The sequence below is a fragment of the Branchiostoma lanceolatum genome, chromosome 15 (genome assembly GCF_035083965.1).
Source record: "Branchiostoma lanceolatum isolate klBraLanc5 chromosome 15, klBraLanc5.hap2, whole genome shotgun sequence".
In the NCBI taxonomy this organism is placed as follows: Eukaryota; Metazoa; Chordata; class Leptocardii; order Amphioxiformes; family Branchiostomatidae; genus Branchiostoma; species Branchiostoma lanceolatum.
Window position 1 is genome coordinate 15,567,969 of NC_089736.1, and position 27,411 is coordinate 15,595,379.

General features: G+C 40.2%; 1 protein-coding gene and 1 long non-coding RNA gene across 2 annotated transcripts; one reads left to right on the forward strand and one right to left on the reverse strand.

Moving 5' to 3' along the window:
- The first annotated feature begins 289 nt into the window (after window positions 1-289).
- On the forward strand, window positions 290-15,944 carry LOC136421182 (multicopper oxidase mco-like). The gene is made up of 14 exons (XM_066408350.1): window positions 290-388; window positions 946-1,130; window positions 3,077-3,202; window positions 3,893-3,997; window positions 4,552-4,742; window positions 6,493-6,584; window positions 7,251-7,349; window positions 8,004-8,134; window positions 8,754-8,841; window positions 10,293-10,486; window positions 11,160-11,318; window positions 12,364-12,560; window positions 14,183-14,392; window positions 15,703-15,944. Exons 1-14 carry the CDS (start codon window positions 295-297, stop codon window positions 15,767-15,769), a joined length of 1,938 nt encoding a protein of 645 aa, XP_066264447.1. The 5' UTR covers window positions 290-294; the 3' UTR covers window positions 15,770-15,944.
- On the reverse strand, window positions 15,127-23,211 carry LOC136421190 (uncharacterized). Its single transcript, XR_010753391.1, has 4 exons — window positions 22,202-23,211; window positions 21,904-21,965; window positions 17,130-17,929; window positions 15,127-16,823 (listed from the first exon to the last, which is right to left on the reverse strand). It is a non-coding gene; the product is annotated as an uncharacterized lncRNA (long non-coding RNA).
- Between the last annotated feature and the right edge of the window lie 4,200 nt (window positions 23,212-27,411).

The window sequence follows — 27,411 nt, forward strand, 5'->3', positions numbered from 1 at the left end:
CTAGGTAACAAGATACGCCAAAAGACAGTCATTCAAGCAACTGGATAAATCTAACCCAGTTGCTTGAGTAACTGTTCTTTTTGCGTAAGGTACTTTGCGTTATTTTCCGTCATTAAGTTAGTTGATTTATGTACTCGTGTTTAGTGGCGAGCTGCAACGATTGCACTACTAGATGCATGAAGAGAAATGATAAATTATGTTAATAGAGAAGAACTACTTAACCCCCAAAGTTGTTTTTTTTCTCATCTAAACCGTCTTTAATAACCCTTTGATATTCCTACTGCAGATTTCACCATGTGGACCGCGGCCTCAGTACTTGTGTTGCTGTGTGTTTTACCACTGACGACTGCCCAAACATGTAACAACGCTAACCCGTGCCAGTTTACGGGTAAGTTCTACACCGTCTCTTTTCATTAACAGCATGTATACTTAAACTTAGCTTGATCAAAAATCAACGAAAAAACAATTGTCCAAAAATTCTTTCTGAAGCAAAATTGAAATGTCATTTCCAACGCAAAATATGGATTAATCCAACTTATTGTGATGAAAATTACAGTTCAATTTTACTTCAGAATGGTTTGTACCAACAAAGATGAAGTTTCAATCTTATTCTTAGTATATATGCTGATAATGCAAACTGAATTTCAAGGGTAAATTCAGGTATATAAACTCAGCACTTGTGTAAGACATTAGGCATACCGCACTTAACGATAACCTGTGTAATAATAGTATTATTATTAAGAAACCCTTTACTTTTACGAAAAAAATACCAAACTATCTACAAATCATGGTTTCAGTTAACGTTCTTGGTTCCTGCCGCCGGTCTCGTGACGTCATAGTAAACACGTTAGCCGGTTTTGAACCTTTCACTGCGACTAACAGAAACAGTATTTCAGAAATATAAAAGCAAGTGTTATAATAACTTAATATATATTTGCATACCAGGTGGTGACGCGTACGTTAAAACGGCTGAGGTTGCGTCATCAAATGGGGTCCTGATTCAGACCTTGACCGTTGACATCAGTGACGTCACTATCGAATGGCTGACGACGCAGCGGAGAACGTACAACGGAGGTTTCCCCGGTCCAACATTCCGTCTAAAGGCTGGAGACAACTTGAACCTGAAATTGGTGAGTCAGTCTTTATTCTGAGAGTTTTACCTTCAACCTTCTAACGCTCGTGTCATTTTTGCACCGGTTCCCGTAGGGATCAGTTTAGTCCCGGCCCGGGCCCGAAGCCACAAATTTGTCCCGGTGGACTGTCCGGTACCGGGGCTCCCACAATTATCTCACGGCGTCACGGCGTCTATCTGTTACCGGGCACCGCGTTGATTTAAAGGTCGGGTTAAAATATTCCGGGTCCGGGCCGGGCCGAAAATAATGCCCTGCAGTTGCATGGTTTCCAATGGGGCCAAGTAATGCTAGGGTCACATTTTAAATCCTGGGCCCGGTCGGGCAGTCTTTGGGAACGTAAAGTATGATATAAAAGACAACAAAAACACAAAACGTATTCCCTAAATTATCTAAGAGCATAGCTTGTGCAAATTTATTAACATACACCTTGATTTTTCGTTTCCGCAAACAGCCCGGCCGGGTCCCGGTTAGGAAATGTGACCCTAGCATGCATAAGGGTCACGCCCGGAAGTGTAAAAAAAACACCCCGTTAACAACCCTTTGGAACCTCTTTTTCCCAATTGTGACCTAAGCGGAAAGCAGCCGTCTGGCACCAAATTTATATTGGTTATGCGGTTTGGGGTTATGCGATTACGTTTTTTTTTATAAATATGAATTGGTATTGAACTTTTATTTCTATCTCAGTTGAATGTGTGATAGTTGTGTGCCTATTTGTTAAAAATAGAGAGAACGCTGGCGACCCCAATAGAATGGTATGGTGACCCTGTGACGTCACAATTCAAGATGGCGGCCACCATACGCCAACGGATCCAACAAAGGTTTTGCTACGCAAACCTGTAATTGCTACGAAAACTAACGATACCCTATGGCTATTATCGTAATAAAAACGCATATCCTATTACATTACTGGTGAATGTAATATGTTATTAATCTGAATACTGGGAATGCAGTTAAGTTCACGTGCGTTTTATTTCGCGTAAAGGGGAAAATAGAGTCCAGAAATATACACAAATTATGCTCATATTTTGATGTCTGTGTGTTTTGTTGTCGTTCATATCATACTTTTCGTTTCTGCAAACTGCTTGCCCGGTGCGGTTTTGAAATATGACCATAGCATTATGTAGCATCGCGGTGGCGCAGTGGCAGGGTATTTGGGTCCCCTGATTTGTCCCGTATTGTCGTTGTGCCCTTGGAAAAGGCACTTAACACGACTTTCTTCACTTCACTTCGGTAAAAATTAGTAACTAGCTTCGGTTAGGGAACTCTCACGTATAGAACGTTAAATGGAGCTTCCTTGTTTGAGGAGAGCCACACCTTAAACACGTTAAGGAACCCATCACACGTCGACTTATCGAAAAAGGTAGGGGTCCTCCCTGGTGTGAGTGGTTAAAACCTTACAATCTGGTCCGGGTTGACATCATTGAACGATGATAGTCACCTTTTATGTCAATCCTGTCACAAATATGGTAGATCTTGATGAGGCCCTGTTGATTTGACTATATGGATGAAATCCTTCCGAGCCCCGAAACTGATGCGAGCGAATAAGTTAAAAAAGTTTGACCAAAAAAAATGCCTTCATTATGAAATCTACTTGGTCAGGAAGGTTGAACAAACGACTGAACATAAGAGTATGATATACAGAAATATAGATTCTTCTTTTCTGTTCTTTGACTTTGGCATTGATGTTTGTATTCTTCTACATAAATTTCGTTTTCCAATTAATATCTTTTTACAACTTACGCCATACATTTTACCATTTTGCAACTGCTTTGTATGATTTACATTATAGTGGAAAACTTTATTTATTTGTTTTTTTTTGGAATCGGAAGAAAATTTATGCGCTCGCATATGTCGTCTATATAATCAAATCAACATGGCCTAAATAGATAAATAGATTTGTTATCATGGTAATGTGTTATAATCTGATTATTTCGTATTTAAAGGTTAACAATCTTGGACCCCAGCCTGAGGGTGTACATAATCAGTTTCATGATCCGAACACCACAAACCTGCACACACACGGACTACACATCTCGCCTCAGGAGCCACAGGACTACGTGCTTCTGGAGGTAAGTGGCATGTCGTTGTGTGTTGAAGCTTAAGTGTACTTTCCCCATTTCACATCGAATAGACTCTCTCACCAAGGGTCAACCGAAAGAGAGGGGAGAGGGGGAGAGGAAGAAAGAGGGAGAAAGAGAAGAGAGGGAGAAAGAGAAGAGAAGGAAAGAGAAACAGAGAGAAAGTTGAATAGAGAGGAGAGAGAGAGAGGGAGAGAGAGAGAGAGAAAGGGAGAGATACAGAGAGAGATCGTCAGAGAGGAGAGAGAAAGAGAGAGGGGGGAGAGATCAGTTATACACCTAAGACTCTGAGTTACAGCTAAAGAATGTAAAAATAATAGGGACTGACCCACGATTGAGTGATGACTTTGTGTGTACCATGGTTAAACGGCTTTTACATAGTAAGGGAACATTCACCACCTACAGTAGACTAACACCTTGTTATGGTGCCCCTTTGTGGCCCAAGGACTATAGAAACAGAGATGGGTACAGCTCACATACACCGAAAGGGGTGGGAATAATGACATTACGTTTAAAGTAACCCATTAGCAGGGTTGAATAGGAATATTTTAAAATCCAACAATTTCTGATAGTTCGAACAAGTAATACACTGAAAGACAAACCTCACTGTTCATCTAGGTGTCTTGATTGATCATTGATCTTTTATCATCATGTCATAGATTTTACCCTGGTAATCCCCAGGTTGGCCCAGGAGAGACGTACGACTATAACTTCCAGCTGAATGGAAATCAACAGGCCGGTACATTCTGGTACCACGCGCATCACCATGGGTCCACGTTTTTCCAGGTACATGTACACGTTTTCGGTGTAATTTTGGATGGTGACGTAAAGCCGGCGGTCCCGTGTATGCGGGAGCTTTGGGCATAAGCCTGAAGCGTCAAACCTCTGCATGTAAAAGAACCCAACACACTTGAAGAGAAGACTAGGGCCGACCCGGTGTTCTAGGCCAAAAACGCAAACCGTGGCGAAGCCGCGCATTGCATTACCACTAGCTACGTGAAAAAGCATCATGCTTCACCTCAATTGAGGATGCCTGCTTTACCTTTCTAGGAAATATGAATATATATTTTGAACAGGAAATATAGACAGAGGTCCTGTAACTAGGAATGGGGGGGGGGGAATCTGAATTATTTTTTTATTAATATCTTCTATATGTAAGAAACAAAACGACACTTTGTCTTCTCAAAAGCTACCCACATATCAAATATCGTAACAATTCTTGAGTTATGCGGTCTACAAAATGCGGTAACACAGACAGACACACACATTGACGGATAAATCTAAACCTTTTATTTTCATGGTGATAATAAGCTGTTAAACATTTCGATGATTGCCTTCAGGTCGCCAGTGGTCTGGCGGGGTTGTTGATAGTAGAAGACGAAGTGAGCTCCATGTCTGCTGAACTAGACGCCATCTCCTGCCCTCACAACTGTGACAAGGAGGTCCCCATGCTTCTGGGAAAATTCATAGACTACAACGGGGAGGACGAGACATTCGCGAGCGTACAGACTGACATCGGAGATCCGTTTACGTAAGTAGAGCATATGTTACATGCATTTTAATCTTATAATGGAAAACACTTCCAATATATTTTTTCCTCATTAATTACGCAAATTGAGACCCAATTAGCATAATTTGAACACCATTGTGTACATCTCTGTCTAAGCTACCTACATACTGAATATCATAGAAATCTGTCGTTCCTTTATTGCGTTATTCTACTTAGAAGATTTTCACAATAACGCCCCTGCTGTTCCGGAGCAAGCTGCTAGGGGGCCAAAACCTATATTACTATTTTGTCACATCACAAGCTATCAGCCACCTAAAACTCAAGACCATAGCACGTCCAGGTCAAAAACGGAAGTTTTGCTGCAGTACCAAGGTCACATACCACGGGGCCCAAAATCGACCTTAAACATCGGCTTCACAACACCTGCCCACATATTAAATATCATCGTTATCTATCAAGAGGTTCTTGAGTTATGCTGACTACAGTAGTGTGGAAACACAAACAAACAGACAGAGAGACAGACACACCCAAACTTTATCTCCACTTTTCATGGAGATAACAACTGAACCACCAGATGAAGACTAAATATGTCTAATTTGATCACTGTCTAAAGTTCTAGGGTTAATGGAGGTTCGTTTCACTTGTCGTCTAGATTGCTTGCTTTCTGACTTTCTTGATACTCTGAGCAAACGACAGGTGGTTAACTTTCCAACAGCACGACTAGTAACAGCAACAGGCTAGATGCTAAGGCCACAGCAAGTACATTTTATGGATGACATCCTCCGCAGACTCGAAAATTAATGAGATAGGGCTATTCAAAATCAAGATTCCTATATTTTTAAATTTTGAGATAATAATTCTTGTTAAACAAGAATTGAGGCGACGAAATATGATATCATGACCAGCAGGTCTTTTAGTCGTGCATTCATTCATATATGATATAAAACCTCCTTGATTCAGCAGTAAAAATGTCCTTGTAGATGTGTATACATCTCAATTGACTAACTAAAACAAATGCAGACATGAACTTGTTGTGTCATCATCTGAAGCAACTACAATGGCTTTTCATATGCGATGAAACACCTTGTGTATACAACCCAATTAACTAGAACCCCCCTCCCATTATTCATATAATCTCCTTGCTAGAACAAATGCAGAAAACAGCTTGTTATTATACCATCATGACTACACTAGGTATTCATATGCAAGGAAACACCTTAGACTGTCAACGTTTGCTGTGGCCTGAATAAGAGTATACATTCCAACCCTCAGCAGGTAAGGCGATCTGCGTGTATTACTGTCTGACATTTGTAAACCTGCCCTGCCGCTCCACAAGACAACGTTAGCTCCTGTACCTAAACAACAAGAGCTTATTGACTTATTATCATATTAACAGGTTTGCGTAGCAAAACCTTTGTTGGATCCGTTGGCATGTGTGGTGGCCGCCATTTTGAATTGTGACGTCACAGGGTCGCCATATGGTTTAATTGGGAATGGTGTTTTTTTCTGGGGGGGGGGGGTCCCTAGCGTTCTCTTTATATTTTCACGTTTAACTCAAATCAAAATCAATACAAATTCATATTTATAAAAAGACCCCGTAATCGTTTAAACTAACATAGCAAACCTGAAGTATATGTAGCACAAATACTTAACACTGGTTTGTCTTGACGTCGTCCTGACAAAGATGATCTAGTTGCTGGAGTCACTTTCGTATTGAGATCAAAAAGAAGCTTATGATGATGAAAATAACTTGTTTTTTTATTATCTGAAGAGTTGACAACACTGTCACAACGTCTGCGGGATTGACACTTTTATCTTATCTGACTGATCAACAGACTGGGGTGTCAGCCTACATGGTTAACGGTAAGTCAGTATCACATATCATTTTTAGTTTTTGTACTTTTTAAACATTTTATAATATCATATACAAAAACATGACCATGACCGTCTCTGGGAGAAATTTTGGAGAAAAAGTCTTCAGGCGTTCTTGAAGACCATCAATCATGATTATCAAATGTACTGAATTTGTCACATAAATAGATATGTAACGTTCTAAAAATATGTCTGAGCTTAAATGAGGTAATCATCTTCCAATACCCTGTTATCAAAAGAAAACGTCATAATAGACCACTGAAACAATTCAAAATCAATATCGATATTGTCGCTTCTGTATAATATTCTGAGCCGTAAGGAAGAAAAAAAAAGCATCCTCTTTTTAGTACAGGAAACCGTAAATGCCAGGCAAATGAGGGACTCATCTTCAGTCCAAATCGCCGCTTATGCATAATATGTTTAGCTATATGAGACAAAAATCATCTTTTCATTGTAGGATGTTACTGGTGTCAAGGATGCCACTGGCCTACTTGTTAAGTACACACTAAAACAGATCACTTTTATAACGGTCAATATCACCGCTAATCTAATAATTGTTACCATACATTGAACCGTGTACGTTTCTATTGCAATACAATTCTTCTTGTGTTATGCCTTTCATTATCTTCCCCTTCTTCTTTCCATTGCTTTGTGCAGGTCAGGTACGCCCGGTGATTACTATGCAGCCAGGCGAAATCAGACGGTTCCGTATGGTGAACGCCGGTCTCTCCGGCATGCTTCTTCTTACCATTACAGGTGCGCAGATCTTGATCTTGATCTTGACCGGGTACTGGGCAGCACCCCTTTGTTGAGGTAAAGCGCCCAGAGGCTACCAACTTCAACTTGCTGAAGATTTTGTAGCCTATAAAGTATATCAGTGTGCAATTTGATCGGGTACTGGGCAACACCCCATTGTTGGAGTTAAGCGCCCAGAGGCTACCAACTTCAACTTGCTGAAGATTTTGTAGCCTATATAGTATATCAGTGGGCAATCAAACTTATCTGCTAAAGGAGCCGAAATTAAGATTTCAAACCAAAAATATTTCGAGATCTTATTAAGACCTACACATTTACCAAATATCGAGACAACCCATCTAGGCATTCGTAATGTATCGAAACACACATATACACACAAAACACACCCAGACACACCCAGACACATACACACACACACACACACACGCACACACACACACACACACACACACACACACACACACACACACACACGCACACACATACATACATACATACAAACACTCATACACAGAAAGACACGCACAGACAAACAAGCAGATTGACAGGCATAACTTCATTGGCAGATGTGATAAAGACTGATGAACATAGTTATGTGTATGCTGTTGATATAATTCATTAGCTTCATCTCTTTAATGTTACCTTTTAATTAAGGTTGTGAGATCACCATACTGGCCTATGACGGTGTCTATGTGGACACGCCCTATTCCCAGGACTTCATCTTCATCCCGACCGGAGGAAGATGTGACGCCGCCGTGAGGTGTTCAACAGCAGGAACCTACGAGGTAACCTTCATTAACATTAATCCGCCGGGTTGCATAAATCCGCCACTTTGAAATGCATAGAGACGACTTAAAAATCTAAATGATGCAAAGGACCTTCTGATTTTTTTCTTTCTTTGTACTGGTACGTAAGTAGCCTGCATGTGTGTGTGAATTGTTCTTGGAACCTTTTTTTCAAAGTTCTTGTTTTTGTGGGTGTATACTAGACATAAACATATATATACTCAAAGGTCTATTGATTGTAAAACACAATGCTGCGTAACTCCAACGTGTTTATCCTTGGCATTTTGTGTGCATCATTTAAATCCTGTAAACCCTTGCCAACGTCAAACACAGACATTTTTAATCTACGTATGTCATGCCCCAGCACCTTATCTAAGTACTTAGGCCGATACATATGTAGCGCTTTACAAAAGAGAGAATGTATTGTAGCAGACAGAACCGTTTAACGTATACTGTATTAGTACGCAATTTACGTTCATATTCTTGTAGTTATATTAATAGAATAGAATATACTAGTTTAGTACTGATTGTATTGATTGCCTTGTCAATGTTGCCATACATTGTGCTATGTACAATTGTCGAGCGATAAAGTTCATTCATTCATTCTTTCTTTCACAAGATACGCTCCGGGGATGATAGCGCCCACAAACCGTCTATCGGAAACACTGACATCTATGAAGGAGTCATCGCCACCATAGAAGTAACAGGTGACTGATCTGACTTTCCTTTCAGTAGTGAAACATTGTAAATATAATTTTACCAGCTGAGGGAGTTTGCTATGATTTCAGGCAATGTTTTGGTGTTTTCCTGGATCAGAGTAGCCTCCTTCGCAGGCTTCCTATAACGGCGGCGTATATATCGGGGGGGGGGGGGCAATGTTCTCTAATATGACGGCAAGGGAGTTGTGTAGCCAAGGGGGATGTGTAGCCGAGGGACGACCGCCGTTATCTACAGCCTGTTCCCTTTCGGGCCCAGCAAAGGGAAGGTGATTATGACAGCTATTCAGAGAAGCTATTCACATGTTCGCGCAAGGGTAATTCACATGTTCGCGCAAGGGTAATTCACACGTATGCGAGGAACAATTGACAGAATGGGCCCGGCACACGCCTGGTTTGTTACGGGAGTTTACAGCTGAAACCGTGAAAACGGAATAACACACCAGTCGGGGTCAGAAACGGAGGCTAGTTTAAAACTATCTCTTCAATCAATGTGGGCATTTAATCTGTTGAAGGCAGCCGGACAGAAATTGGGAGGGGGGGGGGGGAGCGGCATGCAAGGTCGCGGCTTTAGACGATCACTTTAGAAAACAAACACGCGCGTCTTAGGCTGCCTTAGTATGCAACATCATCTTCAGCTCCTATGCGAAATTATCCGAATTGAAAACAAATCGATTTGCCATGGCCAGCTAGATCGCTTGTCCCAAGAACTACACAAAACAAGCTCTCCTTTGACGACGGCTCTCATGGTCTGCAACAAGATCTTGTAGTGGACAAATAACCACTACCATCGTCGTCTCCTTGGCAAGAGACGGCAGTACGTGTATCTCGTAACAAAGTAACTTTTCTTGACCTATAGCCAGGCCGACAAAACAATCCTTGCTTTCTGTGGTAAGTTGAAATGTTTTGATTTTTTGTAACCGATTGTGATCCCGGTGACCGTTAGGGAGGTGCGTGCGGTTTATTGAGGTCCACGGGACGCCGCAGTTCACAAGGCCATGTTGATAGCCCTTAAGTGATTTTCAATTTCCCTTTGCTGGGCCCGAAAGGGAGCAGGCTGTAGATAACGGCGGTCGTCCCTCGGCTACACAACTCCCTTGGCTACACAACTCCCTTGCCGGCATATTAGAGAACCTTCGTATACCGATTTGACTTCAAAGGAATGGGATGAAAGAAAGATCACGTCAAAGCCTATCTCCAAGAAGAAGAAAAATGTAGCACTTCATTATGGAGAATTAAATTTTTCCCCAACTCAAAAAATTGCAGATTGTTTCTTCCTCAACTTTCTGACCCAATTGCTCTAGACACGGGTGTTTTATTCACCTGTGTAATGCGTCAAAGGTTATTTGAAATCCGTATCGCAGCCCGTCCTGGTACATCAGTGCCCATGCGTAGATTGCCACTTTTACTCTTCTCACAATGTCGTCCTGTTCGGTTTGAAGGTTCTGCAGTGTCCATGAACTTTCCAACGACGACACCAGCAAAACCGTTCTATCTGAGAGACCTGCAAACCGTACCAGACTCTGCCATCGGCGGGAGGTATGTGGTGGAGCTCGGGCCTACTTCGTACATCAACCGTGAGAAGTTTACAAACGCTACCTACTACCGCTACAATTTCGACGTGGATACTATCCAGGTATGGCAATGTTATACATGTAGTTGAAACATTGTAGTAAACCCCCTTAACCCCTCCCCACAAGTGTGACAGTCCGCGCATGCGTACTGTGCCCAGTAGTGTAGAGGCTTTGCCTGGATGAGGAGAGCATGTCCGACTAGACGAGTTTGATTGTACTCTGCGGGTCTGTGTAATCCTTTGTCAACGCACGTGTGGCATCATCACTGGGTCAAACGTTATCGGAAGTCGGTACCGCCTCCCGTCCCTGGGGAAAGAATGTTGGTGGACCCTATTGGTGGGCCCTGATGTAAATGCAATAACGCGCTTGCCGTTCCAGAGCAAGCTGCTAGGGGGCTCAAACCTACACCACTTCTTTATTACATCAAAAGCTATCTGTCACCGAAAAAAAAAAGACCACAGCACGTCCGGGTAAAAAGATACAAAAACCGATTCGGAAGTTCTGCTTCAGTGCCAAGGTCATATACCAGGGGGCCCAAAATCGACCTTGATGTTCGGCTGGACAACACCCGCCGACATACCAAATATCATCATAATCCATAAAGAGGTTCTTGATTTATGCTGACTAGAGTAGTCCGTAAACACAAACAGACAAACACACAGGCAAACAGACAGACAGACAGACACACCCAAAACTATATCTCCATTTTTCATTGAGATGAATATCCACTGTCAGGAGTGGATTTTTTCCAACACAGAACAAGCAGATGGACACCCTCTGCACATGCACGTGACCCATTTCCAGGTCATCTCCTACAACACGTACAACGGACCCACCACTGTTCAAGATGCCGGAGATGGTGGTGATGGTGCATTCGCTTATTATGACTTAAACGTACGTATTACCGCAAATTCGACTTGAATTTGAAGCTCTGTTGTACATATATTGTTTCTTTGGTTACTTTTTGTGCACTAGTTTATGAGCGCGCCAACCCTGTAAAATGAACACAAAAAAAATAAATCATCATCATCTTCTTTTCATCCAGACGGACGATCTGTTTATAAATAACTAGATAGCTAGTAACATAACAGAAGATCTATACCTAACCCTTGCTATATCTTTGCAACGTTCAGGAACATGTTAGCTAGCTAATTTTGTATATGCAACATATCCAAATACCTTTGAAATTACGTCAAGAAGCACGACATATAACGTCTCATTTACAAATGCGGAAATATTATAATGAGAAAGACTTCTCTCCCTGATACCTGTCTGAGAAATTACCGGAATATTTCTCTAGCTTTCATGACGTCAAAAGTATTTCGGTTACATTGTTTGAATATCTGCCTTAGTTCTTTGTTGTTTCTAACTGGCTCAGAAAAAGACACAGCACTAAATTTGTCTCCTGAAAACGCATCATCATTTGTTAATATTTAGTGTCTTTCTTTTAACAGCGGAATTTAATTTAGTAAGGCCATGTTGATTTGATCACATGGATGACATGCCCGCGTGCATCAATTTTCGTCAATTTTCACAGAAATTAGAAGGTTCTACCATACTGTAAATCGGAGAAATCAGCCAAAAAATGGGCAAATACATGCCGTATAAATTGCAAAAATATATCACGAAAAACAGACACTAATGTCTTGAATGACAAACTCAAAGAAGAGGACCAGATACGTGAAAGTCAAAAAACGAAGAATCCACAATTCCGTATACCATTATCTGTGTGTTAAGTCATTTGTTCAACATTCCTCACCACGTAGATATCAGAATGATGGCAACTTTTTTAAAAACTTTTTTTCTATTCACGCGCTAAAATCAGATTCGAGGTTCTCATAGGATGTCATCCATATAATCAAATGGACATGGCCTTATTTGTGTATTGAAAGATATTTTGTTCTTCCAAAACAATGACTGCCAATTGCACATTGCCCAGGGCAATATGTGCGACCAACAGCACAAAGATTTCGACGCGACCGCCATCAATGCTGGCCCCATAACCGTGGATACGACCTACCTCGGCCATGACACCAACGACCGAAATCTCGCGGGCTACGCGAGAATTGGAGAGTTCCGAGATGTCCTCCTGATTCCCCCATTGGCCAGTGTCAAAGTCCGTTTCAGGGCAACCGAGTAAGTTTTGAAATTGATTTTATCCTATATCATTAATCAATTTTCTGAGGATAGAGGCAGGAAGAAAGGTTTTTCACCCCCGTAGGTACTCTCGAGCAATGATGCGACTAATCAGTGGGAACCGAGAAATGAGAGACTCTAATTTCTCGGTTTCCATTGATAAGTCGCCTCATTGCTGGAAGCCCAGATATAATAAAACCTCGTCACTGGTAGATTAGCAATGAAGGCACCTTCGGCGCTGGACACCGAGTGATGACAAAGGAACCCTTTACCTCGGTACTTTTCCGGAAGGAAATCTGATATCCTCCCAGAAACTGTCTTTGTCGTACACTATCCCTATGGCTGTACGTATGTATGTGAAAAATATAAAATTTAAAGGCAACAAAAGCAATATTAGGGCCAAAAAATCGAGAAAAAAAGAACATGGTAAAATCTTTTTGCTAGTGACATTTACTAACACTGTTAGTTTCGAAAGCCTACAAAATTCCGGGCAAATTCCGACCAAATTCAGTGAGTTCTCACATCACAACGATGGTGTGTGTGTGTGCCATGGACGTCGCTATACATTGTGAAAGTTTTGTTTAAACTTATCATGTATAGAAATCACAAAAGTGTTCAATGGGGTTATAGAATTTTGTTTTCAGTATCATCGGCAGGATTTCAAAGGGTAGCTAAACTAATATTTGTCAAGTGTACTGCAGTATGTTAAATAAACCACGAAGTCAAGTTCTTACTTGTTTTGCATTAGTCCACCATAGATTAGGATTTTCACAACATTTGAAACACAATGTCGTATTGCACAATGTCGCACGACGTTTGGCCTTTTGGCGTCAAAATCTTTTGGTTATACTGCAATATCAAGGTAAAGAGTTAAAATCCTTCCACACCATTATTGATGTATAGGGTGGTGCCCATCTCCTTTTCATAGCCCTGGGCCACACTGTGGTGCAATCACTGTAGCAGGGGGCAGTCCACTGGCAGTGAAGTGTGTTTAACTTCCATACTGTTTCAGATAAAGTCTATTCTATAAAGTCTTTGGTATGACTCAATGCACCTCTTGTCCAGAGGTGTGCTACCTGGGTCTTGAACCCCAGTCATTCTGGTCCAAGTAATTTGAACCAGATGTGCTGAGAGACAGAAGCGCAGACCACTACACCACAGGGACACCCCAGTATGCTTTACAAAAAGAAAAACTTCCTCCAGCTACACAGGTCCATACCGGCATACGTGCTTCACTGCCACATCCTGAACCATGTTATATTGGTCAATGTCTTACGACCTTTGACCCTTGTGACGTCAGAATCCTGGTGTTATACTGCAGTATGCTTTACAAAAAACTTCCTCCAGCTACACAGGTCCATACGTGCTTCACTGCCACATCCTGAACCATGTTATATTGGGCAATTTCTCACGACCTTTGACCTTTGTGACGTCAGAATCTTGGTGTTATACTGCAGCATGCTTTACAAAAAAAACTTCCTCCAGTTACACAGGTCAATACGTGCTTCACTGCCACATCCTGAACCATGCTATATTGGGCAATTTCTCACGACCTTTGACCTTTGTGACGTCAGAATCTTTGTGTTATACTGCAGCATGCTTTAAAAAAAAACTTCCTCCAGTTACACAGGTCCATACGTGCTCCACTGCCACATCCTGAACCATGAGGACGAGGGGATGATGATGGTGACGTACTGTAGTCCGTCCGGGCAGGCCACACAGAGCCCCTGGGAGTCCTCCGGTGGACACAACCCGGGAACCTGCTCGTCTACTGACGCGTACCCAGACATACTGCAGAACAGTGCCGGGAACAGACAAGCAGTCATCAATAAGTACGGGTATAGAATACTGTTTCTCTTTTAAAGAAATTAAAATTTAGAATTTCAAAGTTTTTTAGATTTTGAATTTTTTTTTTTTTCTTTTTTTTTTTTTTTAATTTTAAATTTTTCATTTTTTTGTATTTCTTTTATTTTCTAATTTTCTTTTAGGATTATAAGAATGGTTTATTTCGCAAGTTAAAAATAATGCACAACGGTAGCAGTCTACATACTGAATTGGTGTTGTAACATTTACATTAAAACATTGTTCACGCTCACGTGATTAAACAATTAAATACGATATACACGGTACAAAACACATCGACCATTAAAACCATTGACTCTTTACGACAATATTCAAAGATCTCGGAGATGGCCATAATAGGGTTATTGACCCTCCTTTAGGTTTTTAAACGGTGCGATAAGGCATGTTCGGTTCCAATAGCAACCTATGTTCGGTACAAATAACCATCTAATGAACAACCAAGACGGTGAAGTTATAAGGTGGTTATAGGAACCGAACATGAGTATGACACCAAAACAATTAGACCAATAAGTTGTCCGTATATGGGATTTTGATTACCTGGGTTACTGGAAAAATATAGCCTTCTGATTGGCCGACGTCATATAGCTATATGATAATGTATATTCCCTACTGAAAATTACTCCACTGTTTCGGACAAAACGTTGAGCTGCTGCAAGTAATGCAAGGAGAACGTCATACACAATTAACAACCCAACAATTCATATCCCTGTAAAGCCATCTGGCATGCATGATTTCGTTGACTGTATAGACAATTGCACTGAACCGTGATTATAACACGTTTAGCTAGTAGGTAGCATGTAACTGTTAAGGAGTAGACGCTAGTTTATTTCAACAGATACAGTACTATGGAATAAATTTCTTAATGTCGGCACTTCAAATATGCTACGTTTAACCTGATTGCTGCCAACATCTGTCAGTAGAACTGTAATTTCCCAAGCCCCGCACCCCCCTCCGTTTCACTGGACCCGCGGCACGCTGGCGGCGTCACTGCGACCGATCGAATTGACAAAGGACTTAACGAATTTCTTCGACACAAAAAGGTATCTTTTTAAGCTGTGTGTTTTGTTGTCTTTTTGGTTACACTTGTACATTTTCAATGATATTCCCATTATAAAGTCAAGGGTAACACAAATCCGGTTTAGGACGCAGTGACGACGCCAGTGTGCCCCAGGTCCAGTGAGATGGGTCTTTAGTGATAGAGGAAGCATTAACGTGTTTCTACTGCATGTATGTACATGACATTGTGTAATCTTTCTAAGGCCTGTATTTTGTATTGCAGATGGCTGGCGACCCTCTTGATGATGACGGTGGTCTCTGTCAACTTATTTTTCTTGTTGTCACTATAATGGAACACTTTTTTTTACACAAAGCTAGTCCTTTGAAAGAAGGTTGTCTGTAAGTTCGTTTGTCTTTCATAACCATCAGATTTCATCTACGGAACTATAGTGGATAGTTTAGTACATAAGCCTAGATTTGATTGCAACCGTCTTAGTGAAAATACAGGTAACAGTGCTGAAGTCTCTGTAACTTTGCCGTGTTTTGTTTGTATTTTGTTTGTATGTTTGTATTGCATTACCGGTAAGCCACCTCATGGCGTAACACACCAGGTTTGTACTGAAAAGTACAAGCTGCAGATCCAGATAGATTTATACAATCCACTCATACGGGAAAGACCCCAACCTATTTCGATAGGTCATTAAGTGTGATCTTTTACGTGCTCAATGTGTAGCTCTCCTCAAAAACGGAACAAGTACATTGATAATGCACAATACACCTATGATTACTGTTATATAATACAGCTCGTCGTTACTTCACTGGGTAATCTGTAAAAAGCAGCATACTTGAAAACGTTGATGGAATACGAGTACAATTATAATAGATGGATAAAAAGATACGTTTCTAACAATTCGTAAAAACTAAAAAGTTTGCCAGTAGTTATCTTTACCTCAACACTATTTTGCCTCTACTACTAATGCGATACTTGTGTCCATTCGGCAGCTCATTTAGAATGGTGAGGAAGTTGTTTCTCATCAGTTTCTCAAAATTGGACTTGGGAGCTTGAACACGGTGGTCGTGAGCAACTGTAGGCGGGACGTCTTCAACTTTATCATGCACATTGATGTCGAGACTTGTGTGTTGGCCTCTGACGTTGGAGAGTTTCATGACTCCAAAAAACGTCGCGTCATGGTGCAGTTTGATAATACATCCGTCACACGGCATGTGCAGGTACACACTGTTGTTACTGAACAGGTGAATGACACCTGCGGTGTAGCAGGTTCTCCAAGGGTTCACATCCCCCATATTCTTCCAGCATGTCAAGAAGCGGTATAGGTTGTCCTTATCAGCCACCATTACAGAATGGCTGATTGATGCCGATTTTCTGTTGTACCAATAATAAACCTGTACAGATCAAAAGGAACTTTTGTTTTGTTTTTGAGGAGATGGATTATGGATATGTAATGATCGTAGGTATGAAAATTTTCTGAATATGGATATTACTTTTGACTAGCAATAGTAGATTCATCATTTATTTAACTTTAATTGAAGATTACATAATACAGTAGAAAGAAAAATAATGTGCGTTAAATTGTTAGCTTTCATATGTTTCCTTCCCCCCTTCGTTTCTGTAGGTCTCAGACAAAACAAATATCAGTGAAACAGTCTACAATTACGGATAAACATATATTTCATCGAAATATGTCTTACCTGGCTGTAGATGTAATAGTCACCTTCCTCTAAAACAGTCAGTATGCCGCTGTTAAAGCGGAACTTGTCGGATGGTTTGAACCGTCCCCATTGCTTTGTGATTACAGTGTCAACCTCTGAGTGAAGAAATGTACTTTGCATAATGGAACCTTTCGACCTGCTAGCATTACTTTTGAAAACGTTCTCCGTGTTTGAGTACACTGTGTTTAGACTCTACCATGTGCAAATTAAAATGGCCAAAACGTCGTATCAATATATGTTTATACAGTTGCTAATACCACGTACTGTTCAAATTACTTACATGCCACAGTGTGAGTGTCATCTGTGGAATCTGCATGAGAAAAGGCATCCAGTAGAGGTGAGTAAGATTATCCTCTTCGTTTATATCTTTCTATTTGTCAAGTATTTATCCAAAATTACAAATTTAAGTGCAAAATCCAAGATACTAGCATAAAACGTATTGTCCTGTTTGACAGTTTTCTGTCACATAATCACTTAACTACCAAAATCAAAATGTGGAATACTATAAAGATAAACTTCTTTCTAAAACAGTTCATGTCTCAATATTTTCTAGACACATGTGTCACAACAAACTCTTTTAGTAGAGTGAAGTTTGCAGACCTTGTTGTCACAGATAGAGCAACATTTATTGGTCTTACGGTCTGCTTCTCTTGGACAGAGATAGCACCGTTTCCTTAAAGAAGGAGTCCTCCTTGCAGCTGCTTTAACCTTCGTATAACCGTCAAGGATGGCCAGATCAACAAACGACGGGGCACCTGGACAATGGTTTGCAGAGGGATCTACCAAGGCAAAATGGTGGGTGTTAATAAACAAATTCATACATTTATATACACCACCAAACTTCTTTCATCACTGGGGGGATTATACATGTCCAGGGCTCGAAATAATGGGTCCATGTTCACTTTTGTGCACCCAAAATTGAAGCTGCGAACCTAGATATTTTTGAAGACTATATGGTAAAGGTACTGTTATATATATACTAGTACAAAAATATTCTTGAAATATAAGTATCAGTGGAAGCGATATGCCCCATGTTGTAGTTGACCTGTGCAGTACTTTGTTCGATGTTTTGAAGTTAAGCTACACCAAGTAATTTTTATGGATGACGTCCGCGCGCGCATTGATTTTGGTCTGTTCCCAGGAAAAAAAAACAAGAAATTCCGCTGCCTGTAACTATGACCAAAGAGTTCCTTTTTAATATACTATGTTTCTACAGGCCTGCAAAATCAATGGGATATGGAAAGAAACAGGACAGGACAACAACTGCTGTTCAACTTCAACTGATTTATTCAAATTGTTGCTGTTTTCCTGATGAATAAAAGAATTGTTAGTTGTTACACTGTGTTCTCTCATTCAATTTGTGTCCTAACATGCGTCGTCGACTATTATATTTCAAATGTAGGCATCTTGTTTTTTTCGGCCCTTCTTGTTTTTTTCCGCGCTCTCGCATTAGATCTAGGGTCTCCAAAGGACGTCATCCATAAAAATTACTTGGTGCAGCCTTAGCTATAGAATTACTGATTGAAGTTCCTTTTAAAAGAGAGAAGTGTCTCTAGCATTAAATTTTGTAGATATGTTTTGCTCACATTGTACTTTATTTCATGTTGTGCACCCAATATCATTTATGTGCACCTAGATTTTTAGGTCAGCCGCTAGCTTCCAAAAATTAATTTCGAGCCCAGATGTCTAAATGATGCTGAACTGACTGATACTGTCACACACAATTTTAACAAAGTTTCTGGCAATGTGTGTACATGTACAAGTTATTTAAGACTTTAAGATTAGTCATGTACCACTATTTCTGTAGTCTGGAGAGGAGCAAATGTTATCTGACTCAACCCAGAAGAGACAACCATACATACTGAAAAGTGTAATACTGTAAATCCATTTAATATTGCAATAATAATAATCTAAGCGGTTGGGGGGAAAGGGGGAATAGTTCACTGCATTCAACTTCAACAGTGGGAACAAACATCACTGTCTGAAATGTCAGTAATCAAATATCTGCGATGATGAAATTTTAGCAGTTGACTAGTGACAGTTAAAGTAGCTAAAATTGAGTTACCGTTAACAAAGGAAGAATTCAGAAATACTGTTATTTACACAGCTTACTGTACATGCATTCTAGATTTTATAAGCTAAATGCTTGTATCTTGTCACTGCCATCATATCAAAGACACAACCTTTTCCTTCTAGAAAATCTTCAGAATTCTTCTTTATGTGCTACTGCCATGTGTCTCTTCAGCTGTCTGGGGCCATGATAATCCTTATTACATATATTGCACGTCTTTAAACCCTCGTGGGTACTCTGGTGCCTTCTTAAGGTCCTTGACCACTTGAAAGACGCGGGACACTGGGTACACCTGTACACCTTAGCCTCCTCACCCATGTGAGTCTTCATGTGATCTTCTAGCCCTGATGAATCAAAGAGTTTACCACACACCTCACACTCTTTTAGTCTTTGAGGTAGGTGGGATTTGCTTCTGTGGGTATAGAGTTGACCTTTATTTGAAAATGTCATGTTGCAGTCTTTACATGGATGCTCCTTTGAAACGTGGACATGCCTGTGTACCATGTAACCACCGTACGACCGGAACGTTTTGTCACAGTACGAACACGTCAGGACTTTGTGTTTGTGAATGAAATCGGTGTGTATTTTTAGAGCGACTTTGCTGGGAAAGGACCTGGAGCATGTGGGGCAGGTGACGGTTCTAAGGTGTCTTTGGTGGTGACTCTTGTAGGAGGATTTGGGGACATCTTTTCTGCATATCTCACACGAGACATAGTTTCCTACAGAAAGGAAACAAGCAGGCTATCAGTCACTCTTGTAAACACACTTATTTTAACCTTTAGCACACTGAAGTAGCCGTTTGGCTACAAATGCTCTATTGGTTATGGTGTTAGGCAGCAGGGAGAAGGTTAATAATACAAAAGGTTCCATGACAGCTTTTACTGTGGCTAAGTGGACAATTTGTTGCCAATTATGTGACTTCTGGGTTATGGGAACTATATTTGCTCCTCTGCAGAATTATAATGAGTTTTCTCAATACATGTTATTGTACATGTACATCACTTGGCAAAAGCTTGGTCAAAATCATAAGGGCCTGGGCAAAATTAGTTTGAGGACAAAGCAGTTACAAATGTATGTGCGAAAGTTCCAGTTTTTCAGTTTTCATCTGCCTCTGTTAGGTTGCTAGCCCAGTGCATGTAATGTTGACTTTGTCAGAATTTGCACAACAAAGAAATGATTTTGAAAAGCAAATCGTTTATTAACCCTATCCAGACTGGGGGGGGGGGCTAAAAGTGCCCGCGGCAACTTTGACATCGTATTACTGCCAAACGATGTATGCTACGACTACCAAACTTGGTGACTTTTCCTAAAATTTTGTTTGGAACAATTTTATACTATTGGTTAAAGTATATCATTTTTCATGTTGCCATGGCAACGGGTTTCTGACAGGCATTTTATGCAAAAATCATTAATTTTTTGAAAACAATGATATTTCTCAGGTTTTCTTGCACAACTACACTAGTTTTCCTACATATATAACATTATATGTAATTTGATGTAACTTTCCTGATTTAATATTCATAATTTATGCTAATTTGATGACGTAATCAGTCAAAATCCAAGATGGCGGACTATATCACTATTTCAGGTATCAGCAGGCTTTTTTGCCTTTAAAATGGTCAATACCTGACATTTTCTTTATCAGAAACATTAAGATTAACGTTTCTAGTCTATTTTCAGTGTCCTTTGGGGTCATAAGTGGAAAAAAAGGATTTTTAAAAATTTCAAAATGGCCGATCCAAAATGGCGGATCCCAAGGGATCGCTAACAACACATGACGTCACTCTATGGCGTCATTTTGACGTCAACGTACTTACCATTGACGTTGTATGCCTTGCATACCTTAAAATAAATAATACAAACCGTTTTGTTTAATACCTTTAGATATTACGGGAATTCCCTATTTAGCCAATAAAATCACATCGATGACGTCATAATTACGTCAAAATACGTCATAACGTCACCAAAATTACAGGAATTATAAAACTTGACGTGAATATCACTCCCTGCAAATTTGGTGATGATACATCATACCGTTCGGAAATTATGAGGGGGGGGCCGAATCAGCCCCCCCCCCCAGTCCAAGATATACCAAAAAAGCCCAGTCTGGATAGGGTTAACACAAGATCAGTTCAACCTTTAAATCTGTGCACGCAGTATTTCCAGTTGTAGATGTGTGTGTGTGTGACACACTGTGTGTATGTGTGTGTGTATGTATGTGTGTATGCGTGTGTATGTATTTGTGTGGATGTGTGTGTATGTGTGTGTGTGCGTGTGTATGTGTGTGTGTGCGTGTGTGTATGTGTGTGTGAATGTATATGCGTGTGTCTGAATGTGTGTGTGTGTATGTGTACAGTGTATGTGTGTGTGTGTATATGTGTGTGTGTGTGTGTCTGTATGTGTATATATGTGTGTGCATGTGTTTCTGTATGTGTGTGTGTGTATGTGTATGTGTGTGTGTGTGTGCGTGTATGTGTGTGTGAATGTGTGTGCATGTGTATGTGTGTATGTCTGAGTGTGTGTGTATGTATGTGTGTGCATGCGTGTCTGTATGTGTATGAGTGTGGGTGTGTGGGTGTGTTTGTGTGTAAGTGTATGTATGTGTGTGTGTGTACGTCTGTGTGTGCATGCACACACATTTACATGTACTTACTTACTGTACAACAAAGGATAAATTTGTACCTGAGTGATGTTTTTCGTGCAGGATCAAGTCCTTCTGCCAGCGACTTGTGAAGTCACAGTACCTGTAAAAATAATCATCATATCATATATTATAGATACAGCAGAACTTTGTGCTTATTGAAAATATAAAGAAAAGTACATGTATGGACAACCTACATGTATGTGGTTGTTGTTTTTTAAACGTACATTATGAATGCACTTTATGTAAATGCCATCAATACATTGCAATGAAATGAAGCCTTTAAAGATAGATTATCACATTGAAGATGATGTAACTGGCTTAAGTGCCAAAGCATACCTGCATTTGTGTGTTCCTTGCTGTCCTAACTCCACTTCACCATGGCTCTCTAAGTCTAACATGTGGGACTCCAAGTCTTCCCTTTCTTGGTTGGAGTAATCTTGGGGCCGCTGCGTCTTTATTTTCTTAGTCTTAATTTTTTGTTTTTGGCTTCTAAGTCTTCATCTTTGCCCCAATCATCCTTTACTTTTTTCTTCAGACGTTTCACATTTTTAACACCTGAAAAATCTTCTAGCTCTTGAGGTGCTGTATTGTTGGCTTCCACACTTTGACTTGGGTAATGTTCTTCTTTGATTCCTTCACATTCCATAATTAGGCCCATGGAAGTTTGATCTTTATCTTCGTCGCATACAGAAACCATGTCTATCGTCACTTTGCTGTGTCCACACGTGTCCTGCTCGGAGCTGGTTTTCTGGCGTCCGTTTCCCGACGTGTCTGTCAACAACGTGCTCATCATCTGCTGAAACTGTTGTCTGTCCCAGTCCCCCATCTTCTGTCCCTGTGAACTGGTACCAGCAGCCTCATCACACCTGCCCCCCTCCCCCTTCTCTTCTCCAACACTGTTTGGCTGATAGCTGACTCTGTAGGTGAAGCTATTGTGCTCATGTGATGCAGGTGCAGCTGTATCCTCTGCAGGTGCAGCTGTATCCTGTGCAGGTGCGACATCCCCACTTGAACACATGTCCTCTACACATCTCACCTGAAGATGTTCCACAAACTTCTCCACACTGCCAGCCTTGAAGCAGCTCCTGGAACAGGTGATACTGACAACAGGTGTTTTCAGGTGTCCGTACAGGTGCAGGGCGCACAGTAAGTCTGTCAGTGTCTGCACAAGGTTTGAGCAAGGGCTGCAGGTGGTCTCAGCCAGGAGTTCCTGTTGCACATGGTCCAGTAACCACTGTCTGTACACACGTGTGTTACAGTGGGAACACACCAAACTCTCGGGTATGTCCATCCTAACAGACTCAAGGCTACTTCATTCTCTTCAGAAACTAGAAGTTCCTGATATTGTGTATGGTTGGTGTTCGAACTTACTGACAGAAGTCAGTCCTACAGAAACATAACATACAGTGATCGCATTTAGTAATGAATACAATCATATCAATAAAGGTTAGACATGGAAGTACATAATACATTCACAATGACTTGAATAAGCCTTTTCGTAGATTTGAGTACGCATATGCAGTGTCAAAGGTGAAGATTTACAATATAGGGGCCTTCACCTTTGACACTGCACATGCGTACTCGAATTTATGTTATGCCTGGGCCTGATACGGGTATTACGTGTGATAACTATACGGATCACATAGGGTTCGGGAGTGTTATCACACAGGCTTCCATAGAATATTTTGAATGCATTTCGAGCGCGCGGGTTGCGCCGCCGTAGGAAATTCGAATATCGGATTCGGAGATTAGAATCAATGTTGTTGCAGTTTTGTGTTCGAGGACACAAAACTCCCTCAACTTCTCAACTCCCTCATTTTCGCATTGAAATGTGTGTTTTCTCGGGTGGGTATGAAAAAGGTATGACATAAATGAAATACAACACGTTGCATTCCACATCACCCTCGGTCCCAGCCCTCCCGCGGGTCAAATCACCCGACGGCCGTACCCGCGGTCGGGCTGGTACCTCGGGTGATACGGAATACCCCGTGTTGTATTCTATATGTACGAAAGGGCTTATTTAGGGCTACTTGAGTCAGGTGAAAGTAAAATTCTCGGAACAAATAAATCCTACAGAAATGGAAATATAAAATCATATAAACGGATTAAACGCTGTTATCAAGATATTAATCCTCAGTGAAACAAAATCTAAACTTCAATTCTATTTTTCTCAACAAAATTAACCTATTACATTTAAAGATGTCATGTACTTGCTTCTTGTATATAAGATCTACTGAGTTAAACATAGATTCCACCAGGGTACATAATTCCGCAACCCTGAAAAGATATATCCAAACAGATCTCCAACTTAACATCCCCCAGTAGAAAATTATGCACTCCTGCATATCTAAACTGTGCATATATACATGGGGGTGTTACACTAGAAATCTGTCAAACCAACTTTTTTCAAAGTGACGGATTTATGTAACCTGGAAGTTTATTAAATGTTAATGGTGGTTATAACAACATATATGGTAATGTCATATTCTTTGTTACATGATCGCCCCCCTCCCCACTGCGCACAAACACAAACAAAATACCTTCTACAGCGGCAATATATGTACCAAGCCAAAATTATATGACTTCATATTAATATCAATAATCTATCTATGAAACAAAACATAGTTCAAACCTGTCAGAATTCGTCATTTGACGTATTTTTCTCAACCAAATATTTTTTTCTCCGTCGTCTGCCATCTTGATGCTGATGCATGATGGGATTGTTGGGCTATTCCATTCCATCGCTCAGGTAAAGCCACTTATAAAATCGTTAAATGTCATATATGAAATTTTATATATATATGAATATATGATAAAAACACATGGCACAAAACAAGGTACAAAGTATAACATCTACTGTAAGGCCGCTTAAAAAAAATTGTTAAATTTTATACATGAAATTATATATCATATGAATGAATATACTATATGATAAAAAAATATTGCACAATACAAGGTACAGAGTAGTGCATCTACCGTAAGGCCACTTAAAAAATCGTAATATTTTATACATGAAATTATATATATGAATGAATATATGATTAAAAAATATCGCGCAATACAATGTACAAAGTATGACATCTACCGTAAGGTCACTTAAAAAAATCTTTAAATGTTATACATGAAATTAGATACATAACATATATATGAACATATATATGATAGAAAATATTGCACAATACAAGATAAAAAGTATGACATCTTCCAGTACACTACTACAGTTCTATATCAAAGGCTTAATTTGCCTTTTACAAGAATGCATGCTAGTGGCATGGGATGAGAATGGGCTTTTACAAGCATTGGAGGAATTCCTATCGTCTAGATATTTTTTGATATACTTACTAAGTATAGGGGAGACTAAACAGTTACAATAAGTGTCAGGAATGCATGTAGCCCTATGGGAAGTGAAGAAAAAGGAGGTCTCATTATCTCAGGAATCAAAACAACAGACTACAAAAAATAACCCCCAAATACTAACCTGAGTTATGTAAACTGTCATCAGATTCAGTCTCCCTATTACGTGTGAGGGTAGGCACGCCACCCAGCGGGAGAAAGTATTATCACAAACGCGTGCATGCAAATGTTTATGGATTTGGATAGATGCTGTATATGTTGATAAGTATAAATAGAAGCTAATTGTCGATGTAAATAAACTCAAACACAAAGAAAGCACAGTGTACATTGTACACGTCTTCCTGGCATTGATTGTTTCATCACCATAAATATTTTATGATTTGTGACAAATGTGTGACATACCTGCTTGTGTCAGCTCTTCATGCAAAGCACAAGAAACTTTTTTACTCTAAAGCATACATTATTTAATTGTCATGTGGTCTCTTTATTTGGCGTGGTGTTCTCATGTATATACTCTCTGTGCGAGATATGCTTAAGACCTGGCTTCACTCACCCTCCTAAGAGCAGGACCCCTTTCGCTCGATTCGTTGGCTCGCTCGCGTAGGGGCCCTGCTCTTTAGCCCCGGTAGACACGGTTCTGGTGACATTATTGACAGTTGCACTTGAATTTTTAATGGCCACGTAAACAGCATAATTCGAAGATGAGAAGGTTTGTGTCACATCTTTCCTATTGTATAGAATTTTGAATTTTAAATAACTTCTAAAAATGTAATGAAACCGAAATTTCAACTTTTTTGACTAACTCAGGCCATAAGAAGAATATCTGTATCACGCCAACTGCTTTTCGTTATAAGCTATGCGACATCACCCTCCAAAAAGCAGGACCCATATCGCTCGATTCGTTAGCTCGCTCGCGTAGAGGCCCTGGTCTTTAGCCCTGGTATGAATAGTTTGTATGGTAAGACAACACCATAGGAACTGTCATTGTCCTTCGTGTTTTGTAAAAAGCTCTAGCGACTCCATTGTCACTTGCTGTGATAGGATACAGAAGAATAGAATTGCCAATTTTTGCTAAGTTTGCCTTCCTTTGCACTTAACATGTGTAAATAAACCGATTATATGCTCATCACTTCAATATGTTCCATTTTGTATAACCTGGGAGTGAGTGAATTTGACACAAAGTGTGTGTCTTTCCTTCAACTGCCATCCTGGTAACCACTACAACCCCCTCCCCCCTCAGTGCCGCTCATTTTGTCCCCCAGGGTTAATGTACGACTCCATATTATTGCATGAAATATATTGACTAACCTACTATGCAATTAAGAGTATTATCTGTGTGACAATAGTTCAACATTTGTTCTGAAAGGTCGAATATGAAATTTGAATCTGAAATTTGAATCTGTTTGACTTTAATTAGATATATGGGGAACATTTTGAAAGTTACGGCACGAAGTCTCTTTTTTCGAACAATCTCTCTACATCTGCATGTTTATGATGACTTTTAGAAATATTAACAAAATATGTTGGAAGATGGTAGATAATGGTAAAATGGTGATTACCTCCATAAGAGTAGGTGCTAATCTGGCCCTTCTGTCTGCTTTTGTACATCTTAATTAGATTTCACTGCAGGGCACTGTGGGTCCTTTGCGGAGAGCATCATTCCCTATCCTTCACAAGGATGTGTGAATTGCTTTCTTCTCAGCCCCTTGACCTGTTTATAAACTTTAAGACGTTACAAATGATGGTAAAAGCATTATAAGAAATAGTAAAAATGTCAATAATGGTAAAATGATGTTACCATTATCTAGAAACTGTTTAAAATATCATATCCCACATCATAAATATTAAGTTTTAGAAAACCAGGAAATATTTATTACGGCCGTCGGGCGATCCGACCCGCGGTCGGGCTGGGACCTCGGGTGATACGGAATACCCTGTGTTGTATTCTATATATATTACCAGCATAGTAGTATCACTTACAATTCCTTAAATATAAATAAATGCTTTCAACAGTCCAGTAATGGTTTGATAAATTACTGTACACATACTAGTAGTGAAAAGAAGTTCCCATCTGTCTGAATGGATCTACTTTACTAAACTAAAGGAGGAAAGAAATGATTCAGAAGGGCTCTGGGAGAACGTGCATAAAGAAACAACAATACGCCCCCTCCCCCACTAATTTGTTTACAAAA

Excerpts from the sequence above, each read along its gene's own strand:
- LOC136421182 (XM_066408350.1), top strand. The coding sequence starts at position 295 with ATGTGGACCGCGGCCTCAGTACTTGTGTTGCTGTGTGTTTTACCACTG. Across the intron at positions 389-945 it reads TAACCCGTGCCAGTTTACGG|GTGGTGACGCGTACGTTAAA; the intron begins GTAAGTTCTACA and ends TTTGCATACCAG. Across the intron at positions 14,393-15,702 it reads AGACAAGCAGTCATCAATAA|ATGGCTGGCGACCCTCTTGA; the intron begins GTACGGGTATAG and ends TTTGTATTGCAG.